Source organism: Thermobia domestica, chromosome 2 (genome assembly GCF_964235325.1).
Source record: "Thermobia domestica chromosome 2, izTheDome1.hap1.1, whole genome shotgun sequence".
Lineage (NCBI taxonomy): Eukaryota > Metazoa > Arthropoda > Insecta > Zygentoma > Lepismatidae > Thermobia > Thermobia domestica.
This window is the reverse complement of record NC_137455.1, coordinates 162,128,251-162,152,480: the sequence shown is the minus strand read 5'-3', so window position 1 is coordinate 162,152,480 and position 24,230 is coordinate 162,128,251. Positions and strand designations below refer to the sequence as shown.

General features: G+C 34.4%; 1 protein-coding gene across 2 annotated transcripts in view; it reads right to left on the bottom strand.

Moving 5' to 3' along the window:
* Positions 1 to 13,123: 13,123 nt before the first annotated feature.
* LOC145679765 (uncharacterized) overlaps positions 13,124 to 24,230 on the bottom strand; it is a 175,449-nt gene continuing 164,342 nt past the window's right edge. For both annotated transcript variants that reach the window (XM_081750319.1, XM_081750320.1), the window contains exons 11-12: positions 17,928 to 18,005; positions 13,124 to 14,339 (exon numbers count right to left, since the gene is read on the bottom strand). In XM_081750319.1, coding sequence (XP_081606445.1) covers positions 14,170 to 14,339; positions 17,928 to 18,005 — 248 coding nt within the window. In that variant the 3' untranslated portion in view covers positions 13,124 to 14,169. The remainder of the gene's footprint in view (positions 14,340 to 17,927; positions 18,006 to 24,230) is intronic.

Sequence of the window (24,230 nt, the reverse complement as noted above, 5' to 3'; positions counted from 1 at the left end):
AAGACAGTTTTTACGAAGAAGTGGAACGGATATTTGACCAACTCCCGCGATACCATATGAAAATTCTATTAGGGGATTTCAATGCGAAGGTAGGACGAGAGGATATTTTCAAACCGATTATAGGGAACGAAAGTCTGCATAAGGAAAGGAATGACAACGGTGTTAGACTCGTGAACTTTGCAACATCCAAAAACCTAATCGTGAAGAGTACAAAATTCACACACCGCGACGTTCATAAATACACTTGGACATCACCAGAGGGAAAACACATAATCAAATTGATCACGTTTTAGTAGATAGAAGAAGGCAATCTAGCATAATTGATATCCGGTCGTTTAGAGGGGCTGATTGTGACGCTGACCACTACTTGGTAGCAGCGATAATACGAGAGAGGCTATCGTTGAATAAAGGTAATATTCATTGTCCGAAAACGGAGAGATTCAATTTAAAGAAATTAGAAGAGAGCCAGGTAAGAGAGAAATACCAGATTGAAGTTTCGAATAGATTCTCAGCTTTAGAAGATTCTGAGTGCACTAGTGTTGAGGATACCTGGATTGAAATTAGAGATAACATTAAAATTTCAGCAAAAGAAAAATTGGGACACGCGGAAATACGTAGGAACAAACCATGGTTCGACCAGGAATGCATTAAACTAGCAGAGAAGAGAAAACAGGCAAAATTACGGTGGCTACAAAATCCGAGTGAAATAACTACACAAAATTTCGCAGATATCAGGCGGGAAACTTCCAAAACTTTTAGAACAAAGAAACGCGATTTTCTGAAAGCTAAAATTAAGGAACTTGAAGATAATAGTAAAAATAAAAACATCCGGGACATGTATAAGGGAATCAACGAATTTAAGAAAGGCTATCAACCTCGTGCTTATATATGAAAGAAATCTGACGGTACAGTTCTCACTGACACGGATAGCATCTTAAATAGATGGAAAGATTTCTTTGACGATTTGCTTAACACGCAACCAAAAACTAGTGTGCTTGGAGAAAAGGATATACACACCGCAGAACCGTATATTCCAGAACCCAACCGAACAGAAGTAGAAACCGCTATAAAGAAATTAAAGAAACACAAATCTCCGGGTGTAGATGAAATTTCCGGCTGAGTTAATTTTAGCTGGAGGCGAAAAATTGTGGAACAAAATACTCAAACTCATTCTCCTTATCTGGAACAAGGAAGAATTGCCACAAGAGTGGAAAGAATCAATCATTGTTCCAATTCACAAGAAAGGCGACAAAACTGACTGTAATAATTATCGAGGCATTTCTCTTCTGTCAACATCCTATAAAATCCTTTCAAATATTCTATTAGCAAGACTGACCCCATACGCAGATGAAATTATTGGAGATTATCAGTGCGGATTTAGACGAAATCGATCAACTATCGACCAAATATTTACCATTCGCCAAATACTCGAAAAAAAGTGGGAATACAATACCCCGGTACATCAACTATTTATTGATTTTAGAACGGCGTACGACTCGGTTAGGAGAGAAACACTATACAACGTTCTTACAGAACTTGGAATACCGAGAAAGCTAATTAGATTAATTAAGATATGTTTAAATGAATCCCAAAGTAAAGTCCGGGTAGGAAAATTTTTGTCCACGAGCTTTCACGTCGAAAATGGCCTGAAACAAGGAGACGGGTTGCCGCCATTATTATTTAACTTCGTTCTGGAATACGCTATAAGGAAAATCAAAGATAGCAACCAGGGCCTACAGTTGAACGATATTCACCGGGTTATGGCATATGCTGATGATGTAAATTTAATAGGGGATGATAGGAGAACAATAGAAAGAAATGCAGAGATCTTATTAAACGCTTGATGGGTTTAGAAGTAAATGCAGAGAAAACTAAATACATGGAAGTGCGTCGGGACCGTAATACTGCAAATTATGGATGCGTTAAAGTATTAAATAATACTTTTGATAAAGTGGATAGTTTCAAGTATCTAGGATCAATATTAACAGAGGAAAATCATATTCACGGAGAAATTAAATGTCGACTAAAAGCAGGGAATTCGTGTTACTATTCGGTTCAAAATCTCTTGTCGTCGCGAATTCTGTCGAGGAATTTGAAGCTTAAAATATACAGAACGATAATCATGCCTGTTGTTCTGTATGGCTGCGAAACATGGTCACTTACTCTGAGGGAAGAACATAGACTGAAAGTATTTGCGAACAAGATCCTGAGACGAATATTCGGACCCAAGCGGAACGGGAATGGGGAATGGCGGAAACTTCATAACGAGGAACTACATAATTTATACGGTTTACCCAACATTGTTAGGGTCGTCAAGTCTAGGAGGCTTAGGTGGGCAGGTCATGTAGCTAGAATGGAAGAAAGTAGAAACGCTTTCAAAGTGTTGACTGGAAGACCAATCGGAAAACGACCATTAGGAAGACCTAGGCATAGATGGGAGGACAATATTAAGATGGATCTCGCAGAGATTGGAATACAATGTAGAAACTGGATGCAGTTAGCTAAGGATAGAAGTCAGTGGAGAGCTTTTGTGAACGCGGCATTGAACCTCCGGGTTCCATAGGCCATAGAGTTAGTTAGTTAGTTAGTTATTATTATTATTATTGAACGCTGTGATAAATTTTGGAGGGTATGAGAAGTTAAAACACTCACATATAAGGACGTGGTTAGGCAACCAAACTGTCTGTGATGCTTTTCTGGTTGCCTAGTTCTTCATTCAAGGATGTTCCTCCAGTGCTGTAACGTTCTGTATTTTAATGGTTGAATATTCAAATATACTTATGCATTAACTATTTGTGATTTCCGAACATATTTTTATTGGGATAGACGACTATCGGCTACTACACACGTATCTAATTAAAGCATATTCTAATTAAATAGGTGATAAATAAATAAGATGTAAATAAACCGTTGAAAATTTTGCATCTGGTTACCTCGAAATGAGATTTTTTTCAGGTTTGTCAGCCGTATCGGGGAAAAGGTTGACAGACAACTTGTTAACAAAATTACGCACAAAATTAAGAAGTAAAGTTGCCGTAGCGGCTTCTCTCCATTTTAAATTATTTCCAGCTGTATTATCTGAGATGAAAATATATTAAACTCATATTTAATACACCCAACCGTAATAAATGTCCATTAGTCAATATACATATTGACAATACTTGATATTTGAGCAGAAACCGAAAACAATCTGTTAATAAATATCACGATTGATGATGTAATTAAGTCGTGAACACAATTTGTTCTTCAGATCATGGTGCTATGTTTTCTTTTATGGTTTCTCTGTTGTATTCATCTTTAATAGGTGAATGAAAATAATCCGTTTTATGCATCTGAGTAACAAGGTAAAAGTGACCTATTTACAATGGTTGATCAATTCCTGAGAAGAGACGTTTCTAATGCTCTGGATTTATTTTCGCAAAATGCATTCGACATTATTCAAAATGATGGTAGGAACCATATTAGATAACAGAAGTTTGACATTATTATGCTTATCTGGAAATATGGAAATGGCAAATCTAGTCTCTTACAATTGTTAGTGATATATATGTGTTTCTCGAACTCAGGAGGGCAGTTGTCCCCTTCCCCCATAAATGAAGTCCCTGGTCTGGTTGCTTGCAGTTTAATGTTTCTTTTCAACTACCGAAGCTATATGAGATATGGACATACTATTTAAGTTGGAATCAAAACTACCATAGAGCATTCAGAGTTTTCAAGACTCTTACCCCGAGAATCGTAAGCAGGATCCTGTACTCCAAAGGTGTGCGAGCCACCTATTATACCAGCGGGAAGAGCTAACCTTACTACATGGAAAAAGTCATAGTGTAGTTTGCTCTTGGGGTGTTATTTCGGTCAGTTTTCTCAAAAAAGTCTCGTGGGATTTTGTTTATATTTTAAAAGTTAACATTTCACGAACAATCATTTTCCTCGCAAAACGTAAAAAAGGTCAATTTTCAATTGTGTTTTTAATTTTTTTTTTACTTCCGAGTAAGAATTTTAATATTTTATAAACAGATATAATCTATCTTGACAAACGACTCAGTTCCTCATTTCTCGCATTGCCAAATTCACAAATCTTATTTAATGGTATAACGCTCATTGGTTATTTTCAATCGCTATGCTCCTGTATCGATTTCGTATATGTAGGAAAAATAGTTTCTGTATCGCCTGATTAATAAAATGTTGTAATAAGAAAAATATTTTATAAAACAAAACGAATTTCAATTATATTTTTTAAAAAATGAAGTTAAACGTAGACAAAAGACGAAATTTTCATTCATAGAGTTCGAAATTCCTTAAAATGAATGTTTTAACGCACAGAAACATAAAAAGAATTCCGCAAAATTTGAATAACTCTTTCGTTACAGCAACACTTTACTATATGCCACTTTTGTGAATATTACTTTTCTCACTATCTACTTTTTGAATGTAACGTCCTTCGATTACACAGCGAGGCTTATCGGAGACGGTGATGATGGGACAAGTAATAATGGTATAATGAGGAAGTAGAAGGAAATTGGAAAAGCCAGAGAAAACCCACTCATGTGGTCTTTTTCAACCACAAAGTCCACTTGTTTGGGGCCTGAGATCAAACCAGGGATCTCACGCATCAGAGTTGAGACTCTACCACTGAGCCACAGCGGCTCTTACTCTTCTAACAGTAATGCACTTAACCTTAACAGTGCGGACGTAGGTCTACTAGTTGTAAAACTTTAATATATATATATATATATATATATATATATATATATATATATATATATATATATATATATATATATATATATATATATATATATATATATATTTGAAATGACTCTGAACTTATCTTAAATTGACCTTATTCTTATAATTTGAATAATTTTTACCGAAAAGTAAGTTACCCCAACTCATAACCAAAATATCAATATTATCTTATGAAATATGACAAATAAATAAAATATTATTTGAAGACTTATTTCGTTTATACGTTCATTTCTGTGAACAGAATAGAATGAAATCAGCGTATGAGACACTTGAGTTCACATTTGAAAGCATGCCCTTATGAAATTAAGAGTTTTTAAACCTATACTAGCTGAAATGCTCGTTCTTCTCACGGGGAGAATAAGTCTGGGAAGTATTTGAATTCTCTTTTCTCCCTTAGGATACGCATGGATACGCATTTCAATGAAAGTACAGTGATAGCGATCAAGTTATTCCCTTACCGTGACCATGATATATCGGATTTCGAATGAATACGAACAAAATTACGAGGGATTAAAAAGTTCTTTATTCAAAAGCATTTATTTGGAAAAACTGCTTAATAAATATTTGTACAATTACATAGATAGTTTTCAATAGATGTGAAGATCACAATGCCGTTTACAGCAATTTAATATTTCAAACTGTTCTGGAGATATAAACTGTTAAACTTGGCAACGCTGCTTAAAATTACGCAATTCTGAGAACTTATCGTAATCACAACATTAAAAAAAAGGTATTGTTGTAATGTTATAGAATCAAAATAAATTTTAAAAAAAGTGTTTAAAAAGTTCCCACAAATATGCCACTTTAAGCAATATGCCAAATTTTACCATTTTGAAAATATATCTCCCGAGTGTTTTGAGATCTCAAATTGCTGTAAAAGGCATTATGATATTTATGTCTATTGGAAATTACGTACACAATTAGATGTGATACTTATCTAAACATAGGGGCCGCGATGGCTCAGTGGTAGAGCGTTCACATTCTGGTGTTTGGGGTCCCTGGTTCGATCCCAGCTTGCCCCAAGTGAACTTTGTGGTGGACAAACACCGTGTGCGTGGGTTCCTCGGGGTTCTTCCGTTTCCTTCCCCTTTCTTCATTTCACCATTTCATTCATTTCTCATCATCACCGTCTCCTTTAGCCTAGCCGGCTAACGGTAGGACGTAAAACTTAAAGATTTCATTTCATTTCATTTATCTAAATATTTTCCCGAAATAAAGTTCTTTGTTCATTTTCATTTAACTTTGTTTCCACTTGTTCGAAATACATCATATGGCGGCCGTAGTATTCGACATTATAGTACGTACTGTGGATGTGTATTACCCCGTCTGTCTCACTTGCGTTGTTACTCTTGTACAATTCTCCCTAATTTAGTAGTTTTTCGATGTTGATACTGTATCGTCCTTACTTTACAACACTGCGTAACAAGTGTTGTATTGTATGTTTTCCTTTTACATATAGATTTGAAATGTGTAATAACCTGACGCAATGTCGTCTGAAAAAACACAGATTTATGTTGGATTGGCAACACTCTTAACCTTGGTGTATCACGGAATATATCAAGGAATGTCCCCCTTCCCGTATCTGCGTGCTTCAAAAATTTAAGCTATTTTGTCTATTAGTTTAAAAGTTACAAGGGTGTATCAAGATAAATGGCCCACCCTGTACGATACATCAGTAGCAGTATTGATTAAGCACAACACTGAAAGTACAGTGTCGACATTCAACTTGCACTCAAAATACTTATGTCTTTAAATTAGTTATAATGATAATTGAATATCCAGAATACCAGTTTACGTGAGTCCGTGTCAGCAAGCAAGAATGATAATAAGCAGTGGCGAAGCGTAATCCCACAACTAGGAAAAATGAAATGAAATTTTGAGTTTTACGTCCCACGGTTATGCCGGTTAGGCTAAAGGAGACGGTGATAATGAGTAATGAATGAAATGGTGGAATGAAGAAAGTGGTAGGAAACGGGAGAACCCCGAGAAAACCCACGCACACGGTGTTTGTCCACCACAAAGTTCACTTGGCGGGAGCAGGGTTTGAACCCGAGACCCCTAGCACCAGAGGTGATCCCACAACTAGGGTAGACCCGATAAACTAATAACATAAATAATATTTAATGTATTTTAAATGTTTAAAATTACACTCAGAATTATATTTTCCTTATTGAGTTAAACAACAACAACAACAACAAAAAAAACCTACCGAATCTATTTATTTTAAAGAACTTTCTTAGCTGTTTAGAGTTGAAATGAAATTAAATCTTTAGTTTTACGTCTCACGATTATGCCGGTTAAGCTAAAGGAGACGCTGATGATGAGAAATAAATGATATGGTGGAATGAAGAAAGTGGAAGGAAATGGGAGAACCGAGAAAACCCACGCACAAACTTCACTTGGCGCGAGCTAGGATCGAGCCAGGGACCCCAAGCGCCAGAGGTGAACACTCTACCACTGAGCCACCAGGGCGCCAATGTTTAGAGTTGAATTTATGTGCATGTATACATAGTAGTTTTCTTTTGTTGTTTTATTTAACAAGAAAGAATGAATATATAAGCAAAAGTGGACAGAAAGTAGTCTATTATTATTATTATTATTAATATTATTATTATTATTATTATTATTATTATTATTATTATTACTATTATTATTATTATTATTCAACAAATATTTACATGAGGAAAACACTCAATATGTATTAATGGAATATTCCCATTTAGCTAAACTACAAATATTTTGAAGTGCAATTCATACTTTCTTCTGTCTGGGGTTTGCAGATAGGATGAAAAGAATTTTCTCTTCACTTGCTGTTTTAATTTTCTGCATATTTGAGAATGGAGGGAGAGAAAAAGAAAATGCATTCTTACAGTTAACTGTCAAATTTCTTGAATAAGCGTTTGTTACTTGCATCTCTCACTTTAAAGTAAGTACAATACTGCATTTAAGTGATAATGACTTCACCAGAAATGTTAATGCTCAGAAGAAACTTTATTTGAATCAGCGCAAGCTATTTAGTATTGTATTCTATAGAGTGGCATATTTAAGAGAATGCCTTTCGGGCTTAAGCATGCACCGAAATTTGAGAATGCCTTTCGGGCTTAAGCATGCACCGAAATTTTATCGCAACTTTTTATTGTTTTATACATATTACAGAATTTTCACATTTCCAGGAATAAAGTTAGCAAAGCTTCTCAAGTCCCCCGAAACAAAATCGTAAATACTCCACTGATTCTATGAAATAGAAAACTCAACGGTACGGTAGCGTTTGTAAATTTATACATATGTTTAATGTATCAGACTTATATTCTGCAAGCTATTATGAACCAGGCCCCATGTAGGGGAAAAGAACAGCTACTTTCAGTAACTCCTGAGAATATATCTAAATTAAACAAGTTATAACAAATAGAAATACATAATTCTACACTAAAACTTCTTACTCTGTGTATATGGAAATCATTTTATAACATATTAGCATTGAAAGATGCCTTCAACTAGGGATGCGTTCGAGTCGAGTCGAGACAGAATTTTCCTGACAAAATTCGAGTCGAGACACAGCTCTTCCAATAGAAAAATATATACTTTTCGAGTCGAGACATCACTTTTACAGCATATTTTCGAGTCGAGACAGTCTCAAATCTTGTCTCGTGCGCATCCCTACCTTCAACGCTACAACTAAACTCCCAGAGGCGAGCCTTCACACTTTCCCAACAATGCGTGCAATCCCAAGCAAAAATAGCTTCGCTCACTGAGCAGCATAGCTCGTAAACCTGTTTAGCGAGCTGGTGAGGCTCAGACGGAAGGGACTCCGAGTGTTTCCAACCTACTATTTTATTACCGAAAAGACCGAAATGTTAAGGTATTAGCTTTATTTTATAAGAAACCAAATATAAATAAAATATACTGTAGAAAACAGGGTAGGCCCGACTCTCATAGTACGCTTCGTCGCTGATAATAAGATACGGAAGATAGATTGTGATGTGAGAAATGTAACAGTACAAGCGGAAAGATTGGCAAAACAGAAAACAAGACTACATTCTGTTATTATTCATCATTTTAGTGAAATTTTGATTAGAAAAGGTATTCAACTACCTTTTGGGCAAAATTATAGGTAATAGCCAAACTTTTTTTTTTTTTTTTTTTTTACTTGTTAAGCTGATTATTCGCTCATTGAATCGATGTTTATATTGGTCAATGCTATAGTAAGCGCATTGGTTGACGTGATAATAGCTCTTAAGATCAAAGGTCAATTCGGCCACTGAGTAACAATAAATACAGTAAACTTACGATTATCCGCGGAACAAGGCGGCACGGCAACTGCAGATAATCCACAAAATTGTCAAAAAGGACACAAATCAACACGAAAATGTTTTCCAACATTTTTTTTTTAAATTCAAGTAGAGGACTTACAATACAAACATAACTTTATGAATATAGTTTTATGTAGTTACAACTTTACTGATTTACTTTTTCACAACAAATCAGTCAGTTATTTTTGTTAATTCGTGTTAAAACTATCCTCTTTATTTGTGATTGAAGTTTTATTGCAACAACATTTTCTCACAAAGCATATCGTCGCAAGAAAAGAAGAAAAAATGATAGGAGGACCGCGGATAACCGAGAGTTTACTGTAATACAAAAGTTGATTTTGGGGCCGCGATGGCTTAGTGGTAGAGCGTTTACCTCTGGTGTTTGGGGTTCCGGGTTCAAATCCTGCTCCCGCCAAGTGAACTTTGTGGTGGACAAACACCATGTGCGTGGGTTTTCTCGGGGTTTTCCCGTTTCCTCCCACTTTCTTCATTCTACCATTTCATTCATCTCTCATCATGACTGCCTCCTTTAGCTTAACCGGCATAACTGGGACGTAAAACTTAAAAAAAAGTTGATTTTTTAAAACATGACAAGGTGAAATTGAATTATTGCCAGTTTTAATTTTAATAAGGAAATAATCTTTATTTTTTATAGAACTTTATTTAGGTTTTGTATTTTTTATACAGTAGTATGAAATTATATCAAATAAAGAGTATTACAGGATCAATCACGTTCTTTAAAAATTATATATGTATGTTCTTTTAATACTATTTTACTATTTTTCTAAATCACAACTAGATATTTAAAGAATTTAAATTGAAAGGTAGTACAATTTTAATCTTTGATTTGATTTGTTTCGATAAAGATATCGAGACTGAAACGTACCAATGAAAGAAATAATATATACACACACTTCTCTTTTTAATTCACTTACTTACACAGTACAAACAATAAAAACAAAGATATAAAATCTTATTTCTGAAATGACAACCCTTCTTTTTATTTAAACCTATGCTGTTTTCTTAATGAGCAATCAAAAGGGATGCCAAAATTCCAAACAAAGAGATTAACCATTATAAATAATACTCTTTATTCGTTACAGATAAAAGTTTACTCCATATTGGGAAAATTCCACTAACTAGTTTAGGGTGACCAGATGTCTCGTTTTTAAGGGGATTGTCCGTATTTTCAGAAAGTCGTCTAGTGTTTCGAAAAAAAAAATACAAACGGAATGAGAAATGTCTCTAAGAAAAGCGTCCCGTGTTTGATTTGTAGTTACGTAGTGTTAAATATATTTTTTCCATACATAATTCTGAATGTAACAGGATGAACTTTTAGACTATTTTTAAAGAAAAGACTAAACCTTCTGCAAGAAAATGTCACAAAAAAGGCATTGAAGAACCAATCGATGCCCCTAATCTAGTTCCTGTTTAATGCTAAAAAAAAGGTAATATAACAATAAAAACTGGAATAAAATTAAATTAAAATCTAGAGACTCTTCCTCACTGTACAACGATATTGTATATCTGACATCTGTGAATTACTTTCATTTCTAATTGTAACTATTTTGGGCATTGGTGCTTAAAAGTGCACAATATGTTATGAAGAAGAAGAAGAAAAAATGTAAAAAATATGTTGAGATAGATTGATATTCAGGTAATTGTAGTGGCTATAACTAGAAATAATTGTTTGTTTCGTGTTGCTATGACAACAGAAATATTATTATTCATGGAGTTTTGAGAAGTAATTGTTAGCTTTTGCAATTAAGTGTAAAAATTAAAGTACCGAATCGTGTTGACTTACTCGAACTGTGGGCAAATATATGTAACAAAAGGGAATCTTAAATAACATTACATATTTTTTAGATGGTGGTTCCGCCCAGGAATCTTGAGATTTGTGTGAAGTAAAGTAAGCAATCTCATAAATAACCGTCGACACGAAGCACACTTTATTAAGAAGTAAAAGGAAAATTTATAGGAATATTAAAATGCATTTACCCAGAGTCGAAAGTAATAACGATGAAGTTGGTGATATTGAAACACCAGGCTCGGATACATCAACGAATTTAGCTGACCTTATAAAACAGGTAGGTCAATCCTTGTCACAGCAAATGAATACTAAATTTGAGCAACTGACACAGCAATCACAGCAAATGAATAATAAAGTTGAGCAACTTACATAGCAAACACAACAGATGGATGCTAGGTTTCAACAAATAGATAGCAAATTTGAACAAATTACGCAGCAAATGAACACTATACTAGAACGAACAGACTGTAGGATGGAACAAATTTTTGCATAGATTTACAATTGTACAAAGTTCGGTGGAAGTGTTTGAAACCCAAGTTAGTGAGCATAGCAACCAAATTAAAGTATTACAGAAAGAAATAAACACTACCAAGGAAAGGATCTTTACCATAAATGATAATCCTGATCAGATCAGCAATAGTGACCATAGGCCAAATGAACCCAGATTAGCTTTGGAAGGAAGTGATATACCGGAAAGCTGTACTGAGAGGGATGATAGTGCTTCTGGCACCGGGAAAGAAGAAAGAAGACCCTATTCATCACATCAACGCAAAACCAGATACGTAAAGTCTAATCATTTGAAACAGTCTCATAATCATCATCATTTCAGATTTAATGAAATAAGGTCTTTAAGAAATTTAGTGGAAGGTCAGAAGATATACCTGCAAGTGTATTTTTAGAAAAGTTCGAAGAAGAATGCGATTTAATTGGAGTAGACAGATCCAAATTTCTTAAGATTTTACCACACGTTTTGCTACCACCATGCTCTGTTTGGTTCAAAGCGATCAGGGGGAGTTTACGCAATTATTTAGATTTTAAGAACGCACTGCTTTCCAATTTTGAGAATGATTCTATGTTGGCAAACCGAGAAGCTTTGGTTCGAAACAGACGGTATGATCCCAAGATTGATAAGAATCTTACTGATTTTGTGATTTCCGTATATAATGAGTTGAAATGAATTAATTCATACCAACAGGAATCACGAATCAAAGCATCGATTCGGATATTGTTACCTTTTAGGTTGCAGCAAATATCGATTTCTGCATAATGCATTAATTTCAATCATTTAATTATAATAGTACAAAATTTTGAAAATCAATCAATGGTGCAAAGTAACACTAATCGAAACCAAATTAATAACAACCGAAGCCAAGCCAATTATATTCCAATACGAAATATAAATGTGCGTGAAGAATGTAGTCCTAATGTAAGAAGTAATGATAGATTCAATTATACCGGTAATAGAACCGAACCCAATTTCAGAAGAAATATAAATAGTAATCGTACAACATTTAGGAATCAGGTAAGCAGTACATCTAATTTTTCTCGAAATGGATTTCGTAACAATTTCATAGGTGGCAGAAATTCTCAAAATAGAAATCAAGGTACCGTGGAAGCAAATAATAGGCAGAACTGTATACAAGATTGTGGCGTGCAATCTAACTTAACCGAATTCTTTGGTAATATAACAAGCTGAAATTATGGCGTCCGTCAAAGTATACCAAAGGTGAATGGATACAATTAATTAAAACAGTTCCTTCAGAAGTTTTACCTAAGATTAACATAGATAATGTTGAGTTTTAATATTGATTTTTTACATAATTTCTTTATTTGTATTATTCATGTTAATGATATTAATCAAGTCTTGTTTTGTTTCATTTTTAGTATTGTTATGATTTCTTTGTAATCGCTTCACTTATCAATATTGTGTTTTCAAAGTCTTTTATAGTTATCTTAATTATGCCCAAATGGAAGAAATAAGTTATGTAATATTTCAATATACCTCAATTTAACTTGTCTATGAGCTCCGATGACATTGAATTAAATAATCTATTTTAGGATCTAAATAATCAGCAAAAGGATCGTATTTTGAATGAGTTCTCTTCGTCGATAATATTATAAAATTAAAATGAAATTGATTATTAAATGAATGTAAGATTATTGTTGAGACAAAATGAAATTAATATATATATATATATATATATATATATATATATATATATATATATATATATATATATATATATATACATGTATTATATTTTATATATGTGAGGGCTATTCGGAAAGTAAGGTAACCACGTAGGTAGGATATGTAACGGTCCATGATTCTTTCTTCAATTGTAATCAATTTAAGAAGTCCCCGTCGGGAGCCATATATACAACGATATTGTATATCTGACATATTGTATATCTGACACCTGTGAATTACGTTCACTTCTAATTGTAGCTATTTTGGGCAACGGTGCTTAAAAGTACACAATATGTTATGAAGAAGAAGAAAAAATGTAAAATATATGTTGAGATAGATTGATATTCATGTAATGGTAGTGGCTATAACTAGAGATAATTGTTTGTTTCGTGTTGCTATAACAAAAAAAAAAGATTATTATTCATGGAGTTTTGAGAATAAAAGTTAGTTGTTCTATACATTTGACGAGCCTAATTTCCAAGGTATGAAATTGTTAGTTTTTGCAATTAAGTGTAAAGAAATTAAGGTACTGAATCGTGTTGACTTATCTAGTTAATCGAACTGCGGGCAATATATGTAACAAAGGGGAATCTTAAATAACGTTACAATTGGCATGAATAATGACAAAGCAACGACAATACGTGGTAGATGGATCGTCAAATTACGCCAGTTTGCCGAATGTCTCGTTCTTTCATTTTCTAAACGCCGAGTGCCCCGTTGATTTATCTTCTAAATACCGAATGTCCCGTTCTTTTATTTTCTAAATTCCGACTATCCTGTTTTTTATTTTCAAAATGCCGAGTGTTTCGTTCTTTTATTTTCTAAATGTCGAGTATCCCGTTCATTTATTTTCTAAATCTGGTCACCCGATATAGGTTAAAATTGAATGTAAAATAAACTAAGCAAAACAATTAGGAGAACACATAACAATCTGAAATTATTATAATTAATACGCGAAATGAGTACAAAAAGATAAACAACTTAAAAAAATTGCTTAAAGCACATATCAGATCGTATAATATAATGTGTTCTCTCTGCTTAACCTTTTATTTAAAAAATAGTCTTTTACTTTTTGGCTTACGTAACTTTCTTTTTCACAAGTTAGCATTTGCTCAAACGACGAAAACATCTTTTTCGTCTTTATTTATGTCTTCTGGAATCTTATCAATAGCCACGACAGGGATGATGGTATCCTTGGTTTCCTCTGCATCAGACTTTTCCTCTGGTTCAGGCTCTTTCTCGTCTTGTTTGACGACTAGCTTCCTGAAGGCCTTGGTCAGCACTGAACAAAGAAATAAACAAAAGTTTAAAATATATTTTTAGAAATAAGTGAGCTACATAACTATTTGTCTTTCTTAAAATAGATAGGCACATGGATTGATAGATTCGAACGTAAATTGCAAAGAAATGTTGAACAAAAGAAACGGCTAAGACATAATCAAGAAGCTACCGTGAACATTTAACGGTACGAAACATGAGCACAAATTCTGGACTGGGGGCCGATGTCCCTCTAAGTTTGCTTGAGCCCCCGTATTTGTATTAAAATTTTTACGTGTTTATTTCTTGTAGACGATATCTGACAACGAAACAATTAACTAGTTCACTCCAAAGTTATACAGAAATAAGCTTCAGTAGTATTCGAATATCCGCACCGTCTTTATTGTTTAGCTCATTGGTTTATAATTATGACGAATGGCTTTTCTGTTTTCTTTCCAATGAACTGGAATTTAATGGCTTCATTGTACTGGTTTTCTCAAGTCTATTTAAATGTTTCTTTCAATTTCAAAATGAATTTGCATTATGCATAAATACGCGTATAATATTACTTAAATTAACTTTGGGCTATTAGATATCAAGGTGCATGGCAGTGAACCAAGCCAAGTTTTCTCGCTGGAGCACGTTGTGTGCCTATTTACGCGAAGTAATCGAACATCCATAATTTTGCTTCTCATGAATATAGTGCAATGAAAATGGGCTAAGTCACTAAACTCAACCAAGTCATGGCCTGTATAAACTGTCAATGTTTAACATTAGAATACCCAACAGTGGATAGTTTGTTTTTTTAGATTTTCTTTTGTTCGCCAGATCGTTAATTTTGATTCCAGGTTGGATTCCTTTCGTGATATTTAATTGTTTGAATTAAACAACACTCTCGCAGACAAAACAATTATATTAGTAATCATTAGGAAAACACTAGTTTACCTCAAACGCACAATAGTGGACAATTTGTTCATCGTAAAGAAGTTTTGATTTAATGTTTTAATACATAACTTCCCGTTCCAATTTTTATTAGACGTTGGTTGTTTATTATATTGGAATAATGGTATCTACTTTATAATAATAATAATAATAATAATAATAATAATAATAATAATAATAATAATAATAATAATAATAATAATAATAATAATAGCACTAACATATTATGTCACTACTTATTAAATAATCATATCTATAAAGCTTACATATAAATAAGCAACATGCTAATACTATTTACACTAGAATCAACGATGGCGAAGATATCTTTAGAACCCTTGTATCATCCAGCTATGGGGATACCACCCTTGCATCTCCATAGTTCTGTCCATTGTAGAGCCCACTACAGTAGTTCTCGCCTTATGTTCGTAGAGGAGATATAAGCTTAGCTCACGAATCTCTGCCGCGATTGATACCAACGAAGAATTTCCTCCAAGACAGATACTATTGAAGTAACTTAAATATTATACTTAAGTTACTTCAATAGTATCTGTCTTGGAGGAAATTCTTCGTTGGCGTCAATCGCAGCAGAGATTCATGAGTTAAGTTATGGCATTCTTGTTAACCGCAATTTTTACCACGTCTTTTCTTTCTAAGGACGAGATCCTTGCAGAAATTCAAAATATGAAGCAGAGGGACTGATGTTTTGAGGTAAATTTCGGAAACTCAGAAAATGACGACATATTGCTATAACAAATTACTACAGTGGAGTTCAAGCGAACAGCCTACAAGCGATTCAGGCATAAATGCCAGGAATGTGAAAATAGGCATCAGACGTAAAAGATTACGTGGGGAAACTGACCAATATCAAATATCATAGAGTGGAGTGAGTGCCAGACATTCGCCCTAGCGAAAGGATAAAAACAAAGCTAGTGTTAGTGCGCGGTTGATATTGTGATTACACTATTACGTTCTTGCTACATCAAAAGAAGAAGTTTGAAAGAGGATGATGTGAAATAATAAGTAGAAAAGGAGAAATATCTGGATAAAATCATGTAACGAATCTATAGTCGAAAGACGTGCTGAACATGATTTTCTACTTTTCTGAAAGATAAGATGGTCACAGTCCTACCCAGAAAGCGTACTACTGTATTATGACGAAGAATACTATAATTGCATGGGGAATGTTGATTGGTAACAATATAATCGTGTACACAAAATAGTGAACAGAAACAATCTCTTCCTTTGTTGAAGAACGAAGAGTGAACAATCGAAATAAGGGAATTCGAATCGTTTATTGCCATCATGTATGCACGTGGTGTGTCTCACCGTAAAAATACGGATATTCATAGAATATGGTCTGAAATTTGGGGCGTGCAATTTTGTAAAGAAACAATGGTTTACAAATGCTCTATCGAGATAAATATATTTCTCAAATTTTCCGCACAAATGTCTAAAAATACAGATTCCTGTTATATACTAAAATCATCAGTCAAGCTTTTTCAAACCAGGATCGTACATATCCTTCGAGGAATAGCTTCTTGAGTAAGACTCTCTGTCTATTTACCTAGTCCGTTGTCTCAGAAACAGACAATAATTGATGGTAGCAATGCAATTATCTTCTACGCATTTGTAATAATGTTGAACATATCGAGGTAAAAAAAGCGTTTATTCAGAAGTTGACAGAAAATTTTCGTGTAGATTACATGAGGAATGGCTGAAGAACGCGTCTTACATTTTTTTTTTATTATAAGACCCGAAGCTCGAAAGAGGAAACTACCAGATAGCAAAACTATATGAAAAGGAAAATCACACAAGATAATAGTTTGGATGACGAAGATGACAATGAAATGGTAAATGCCGGAAGAATCAGTCACACGGATAGTTTGAGAGCGATCAAGAAGACACTGCTCTACGTCGAACAGCAAGACGACAAGGCATCAGTGTTATTATAATGTTGTGACGTCAGCTCAATATAGCGGTCTAAAAATGAAGCAGGTTAATCAAACAGAAGATTATGAAAAACTTCTTTGAAAATGATATGTGTATGCTAAACCGTGCCTTATTTGTATTGTGTTTTACTTATGTAGGTATCAATATTAAACATGCATTTTATTCACTGATTATGGCTAATTTCTTATGTATATATATATATATATATATATATATATATATATATATATATATATATATATATATATACCGTACGGCATGTCCAATAAAATAAATACAGTAATAACAAATAATCTAATAAAGAGAAATAATCAATAAACAACAATAATAAATACTATACAAAATTTTCTATCTATCCATCTGTGTTAACCGAGTTTTTGCTTATCCAATAAGATCCGGTCTACATTAGCTGGGATAATCGGGATCTACTGTAGTTCATTAACTTTATTCCACTACTTCTACAACTACTACTTCTCTTTTTTTCTCCTCCTACTCATGGGCGCTGAGTCTCTCCTCCCAAAGTTTGTTTGGGTTTCCCAGAATTTGGAAATATTTGCGAGGATCTTTCCTTGTATTTATGACAAAAGACCTTCCTCTCAAAGTTAGACAGAAATGGGCTCCATTGCTTCCATTATATTACAAGTAATGACAATAAAAGCAAAATAGAGAGATATGAACCTAGGATTGCATTGTTTGAAACGTTAACTATATCTTTACTTACTTCGCTCAAGAAGCATCGAGCCAACGAACATCAGAGATGTGACACAAAGGAATACAGCAACAAACAAAGCATCGTCGCCTATAAAATACAAAATAAAATTTTTAGCCGAAAAACTAAAACAGTTTATTCATTGAAAATTAAATAATACCTTATTCGTTATTATACATATGGGAACCAGGCCTGTATCCAGGGAGGGTCTAGGGGGGGGGGGGCGTAAGCTTGTAAATGAATTATTGGATGGGGCCCCCTCTAACTTCGAGTTCCCCTACATTTTGGGGCTGGCTACCAGCCTGACGAGAACCTTTAACAATAGACTATATCTTGTCTGACAATTTATGTGATAATTTCTGTTTTCTCGTAGTCTACTTTTTATACCGAGGTATATTCACATGGCAATTGCGAAAAATTATTTAATTAAGATATAGCAACCACATTCTCATTATCTGGAACATAACTTCATACTTCCCTAATTGTTTCATGTAAATATCAGCTTGAATATTTTCCAAATTTTGCTTAGTTTTATTGGTATCGGAAAGTAATCAATTACTTGTAAGATATTTTGCAGATCAAGTGTGATTAAGAAAATGAACATTATTCAATGGATATAATCATCATCGCTAATTAGAGTTTTCTTCCAACGATCTACTACGCTTAGGATGCCTTGTTTAAAGAAATGTTCTTTGGAGCCAACAAATGAAACTTACCTCTTTTAAGCATCATTTTCCGAACGGAAAGTTTTATGTGTCATGCTGTAGTATTATGTGTCATGTTATGTTCTAAAGACCTGAACGAGTGATAGTAAAAACAACGTCCGGTTATCATGAAGGATATGGTAGAACTCCCATTCTAACTACCTAATTTTTTTTACTGAGTCAGTTTTGCAGAATGTGATTTTGCATTATCGTGGTGCACGATTACCTATTTTCGATTGACAAGTGCAGGACGTTTGTGTAACGATGCTTGGTGTACTCGCTGTAAATTGTCCACAGTAGATAGCTGTTTTGCGAGTCTGACCTTGTTCTATGAGTTCGTACTGAAGAATTCCATAAACCCTCCAAATGCACAACAGAGCCTTTTGTGGATGAAATCCACCTTTAGATGATGAAACTAAACATTGATTTGGCAAAGGCCACTGTTGCGTCTAATGTTCTCCTATTGCACCCATTTTGTTACCAGTTCTGTTCCGTTCTAACCTTTTTAAACTCAAGAATGAGTTGCATATCGCTTGCCTCTTTGCTTTATTGTTTTCTGACCATTTATGCAGTAGTTACCCATATACCCTGTTTATGAACGTTGCCTAGCTTTTATAAGTTTTCTTGCACAGTTGACCATATGAATCCATTGTCTCGGGTAGTTGTTCCATGTTTTGTATTGGATTTAATCAACGAGTCTTCAGAGGAACGTTACCTAGAGTCTGAGGTCTTCCAGATCAAGAACAATCTCGGAGATCAAGCCAACGTTGACGTTTATTAATCATCTGTAACTGCAGCGCTAGAGCGTCCAGAGCAATAGTCATCTGTCAGGGTTTGTAGCCTGCGTTTAAATTCCGCAAACCAATTAAAAATGCACATAAGGGGCAGTCTCCGAAATATTTTTCTAAACAATCATGGTAATGTTCTTGCGCTAAACCGTACTTAAAATCATAAAAATCATTGCACGAAAATCATATCACTCAAATTCCATTGTTGTCCTTCCTTTTTATTTTATTCAAACAACTGGAAAACACGATATAAAGTGCTAAAATGTCAAATGTACTCAATACCGGGACTTGAAAGTTAATAAGCTGAACTTAGCAACACATATAGTCCATGGGCCAAGGGGGTGATACCCCCCCTAGGAAACTTTTGCCACTATATTAGAAATGTTCCTTAGGGTAGTTAGAAACAAAAAATAGTTGTTGGTCAACATATAAGTGCAACACCTGGGTTCTGGGGCCCTTAATCCTTTAGCACCCGTGTATATTTACAGAATCAATGGGACCTCTTTAAATGACCCTAGATCAGACCGTTAGTGCAACACTGGAAAAAGTTATACCTCCATCGATTTGTAAGACTGTAGGCTTTCAGTTTACGTTATGAACGGGACACTTTTGTGTACAAAGGAAAACTAATTGAGGGATATTTAAGAAAATTTCCCCTAAAAAGTCCCTTCTCGCGATTATTTCAGTTATTATCTGGCAACACTGCAAACTACGTGAATAATAAAATGTATTTATGTGTCCCATTTCATGTTCAACTTACACTGAAAATTTCATCTTGATCCATCAAATAACAGCAAAGGAAATTTGTTTTTTTATAGTTTTCACAGAGTTCATAATAACAGATTTTCGTGAAAGTACGAGTATGACTTTATGTCAATGTTCCGACCGTCAGTGCAACACTGGAACAAGTTATACCTCGATCGATTTGGAAGAGTGTAGGCTTTCAGCTTACGTAACGAACGAGACATTTCTACGTACAAAGGAAAAATAATTGAGGGATATTTAAGAAAATTTTCCTAAAAATGTCCCTTCTCGCGATTCTTTTAGTTATTACGTGACAACACTGCTAACTAGGTGAATATTAAAATATATTTCGATGTTCTGTTTTATGTTCAACTTAAACTGAAAATTTCGTTTTGATCCATCAAATAGCAGCAGAGGAAATATGTATTTTATAGTCTTCACAATATTCATAATAATTGATTTTTATCGAAGTATGAGTATGACTTTGTGTCAATGTTCCCTTTTATTTTTCTATAGAAGACAAGTTATACAAGTTATTTTAGTTGATTTTCTCATTCGTTATATTATGACAGATTCCCAATACCGAGAAATCCCCCGGGAAGGTTTAATGATTTGTTCGTCCATGGTATAATAGAAATAATTTCAAAGCAATAATTTTACTGTTGTGCGGTTATACGCGTATGTTCCTTTGAAAATACTTGTTGTTCTGCTATTCTACAATGAATACACTTCCAAACATGTCTGCTGATATGTGCAATTATCAAACAACTCTCGAAGTTATTGCGTAGGGCATGTATTCCTATTACATGTGCACACAGATAATCGCACTTAATATAGTATGTAATATGTAGTATTTTAATTGCCGTAATATTAAATAATTTGTTATATTCTTTGTGTTCTTGACTGTCTGTAAGTTGATAATAGTAGCACATTCGCTCTAAAATCCACGTGTTCTCAATTATTCTGGAAAAGAATGACAAACAAAAAGAAGCCAGTCAGATAGACGACAATTGCAACAAGAAAAAGGGTTACTGTTATGAAAAGTCGACAATTCTGTGTAATACACTACGCATAAAATGAAACTGAAACGACTACAAATTTCATAAAAAAAAATTAAAAGAACTTCCATAAGAACTTTCAGGTGCAAGTACTGCGGCAAGAGACTGACACTGGAGAACTACACCGCTTAACATCAAATTGCATCCAAATTCCAACAGAATACGACACAAACAAACACGGTCTATCCCTGGGATTACCAAAGTTTCATAAAATTACCATGATTGCTAAGTCAGCCTGCTGAATCATGTGTTGCGGAAAATTGTACACTCTTAGTGGAGAATTCATCATATTTAGAGCGTACTGCTATATGTCAGTATGTAGCAGATCTCCTGTTTGACGAGGAGCAGTGCGTATTTGGCCAGAAATATAGCTAAAATTGGGATCACGAAAAAAAGGGAAAGGGTGTTTCATGGGAAACTCTAGTGACATGTGTCACTATAACAGCTGAACGTATCATTAAAGGAACACCTATTCTATAGGAGACGAATCACTACTGTTACAGATTCAAGAAGTGGATTTCATAGCAGCCGAAATGAGGTACCACAACTTGTACCAGATCGTCGAGCTGAAATTATTCACCATAGACAAGCGTCACATCTTTCGTAGTTTGCCACGGTAAAATTGCTACATTCCATGAGCTTAGACTTACGTCATCTTCTTTTTTAGTTTATATCTATCCTTTTAGCTGCAAGTAATACAGGCCTATGTCTTCGGAAAACCCGTGTCTCCAAATTTTTAACGCAAGATGTTTGTTCAGCTGCTTCAGGTGTACCATGGTTGATGTCAAAGAAGATGCTCCTAGGTATAACCGTCAGATATCTCACAAGCAGAACAGAATTAATAACTCGACTCAACCATACGTGCCACTCATCTTCATATTCACAAATATTTAGATTATAAACAACAATGTATGATTGTGTCGCCGAAAGCGGTGATGACCTCCAGCCATCAGACATAAAAAATTCATCTGTGTTCTCCCCCTTTTGATGTGATAATTTCCGAGGATTTGCATATCACTTCCACTTAAAAGGGTAAATATAAACTGCATGAGAGATTAGGTAAATCTGAGCTTTTGGAACGTAGCATTCACGCCGTGGGCGGCCACGAAGGAACTCACACTTGTTGGTGGTGATTAAGAATAGCTCGCAGTAAAAGTAAATCTGTTTCAATAACAAAACACTTAGTCATACCTGCACAGACTGTACCTTCAATGAATTTATCTTTAGGTATGTTTATTTCATGAACAATTTCAGCTCGGCGATCTGGTACAAGTTGTGATACCTCATTTCGGCTGCTATGAAATCCACTTCTTGAATCTGTAACAGTAGTGATTCGTCTCCTATAGAATAGGTGTTCCTTTAATGATACGTTCAGCTGTTATAGTGACACATGTCACTAGAGTTTCCCATGAAACACCCTTTCCCTTTTTTTCGTGATCCCAATTTTAGCTATATTTCTGGCCAAATACGCACTGCTCCTCGTTAAACAGGAGATCTGCTACATACTGACATATAGCAGTACGCTCTAAATATGGTGAATTCTCCACTAAGAGTGTACAATTTTCCGCAACACATGATTCAGCAGGCTGACTTAGCAATCATGGTAATTTTATGAAACTTTGGTAATCCCAGGGATAGACCGTGTTTGTTTGTGTCGTATTCTGTTGGAATTTGGATGCAATTTGATGTTAAGCGGTGTAGTTTTACAGTGTCAGTCTCTTGCCGCAGTAGTTTGATCTGAAAGTTCTTATGGATTTTTTAAAAATGAAATTTGTCGTCGTTTCAGTTTCGTTTTAAGCGTAGTGTATTACACAGAATTTTCGATTTTTCACAACAGTAACTCTTTTTCTTGTTGCAATTGTCGTCTGTCCGTCTGGCTTCTTTTTGTTTGTCATTCTTTTCCAGAATAATTGAGAACACGTGGATTTTAGAGCGAATGTGCTACTATTATCAACTTACAGACAGTCAAGAATATAACAAATTATTTAACATTACGGCAATTAAAATACTACATATTACATACTATATTAAGTGCGATTATCTGTGTGCACATGTAATAGGAATACATGCCCTACGCAATAACTTCGAGAGTTGTTTGATAATTGCACATATCAGCAGACATGTTTGGAAGTGTATTCATTGTAGAATAGCAGAACAACAAGTATTTTCAAAGGAACATACGCGTATAACCGCACAACAGTAAAATTATTGCTTTGAAATTATTTCTATTATACCATGGACGAACAAATCATTAAACCTTCCCGGGGGATTTCTCGGTATTGGGAATCTGTCATAATATAACGAATGAGAAAATCAACTAAAATAACTTGTATAACTTGTCTTCTATAGAAAAATAAAAGGGAACATTGACACAAAGTCATACTCATACTTCGATAAAAATCAATTATTATGAGTATTGTGAAGACTATAAAATACATATTTCCTCTGCTGCTATTTGATGGATCAAGACGAAAGTTTCGGTTTAAGCTGAACATAGAACAGGACACATAAATACATTTTATTATTCACGTAGTTAGCAGTGTTTTCACATAACAACTGTACATTGACACAAAATCGTACACGTACTTCCATGAAAATCCATTATTATGAACGCTGTGAAGACTATAAAATACATATTTCCTCTGCTGCTATTTGATGGATCAAGACGAAATTTTCAGTTTAAGTTGAGCATAAAACAGAACATCGAAATATATTTTAATATTCACCTAGTTAGCAGTGTTGTCACGTAATAACTAAAAGAATCGCGAGAAGGGACTTTTTTAAAGGGAAATTTTCTTAAACATCCCTCAATTTTTTTTCCTTTGTACGCAGAAATGTCTCGTTCGTTACGTAAACTGAAAGCCTACACTCTTCCAAATCGATCGAGGTATAACTTGTTCCAGTGTTGCACTGACGGTCGGAACATTGACATACAGTCATACTGGTACTTTCAAGAAAACCTATTATCATGAACTCTGTGAAAACTATAAAAAAACAAATTTCCTTTGCTGCTATTTGATG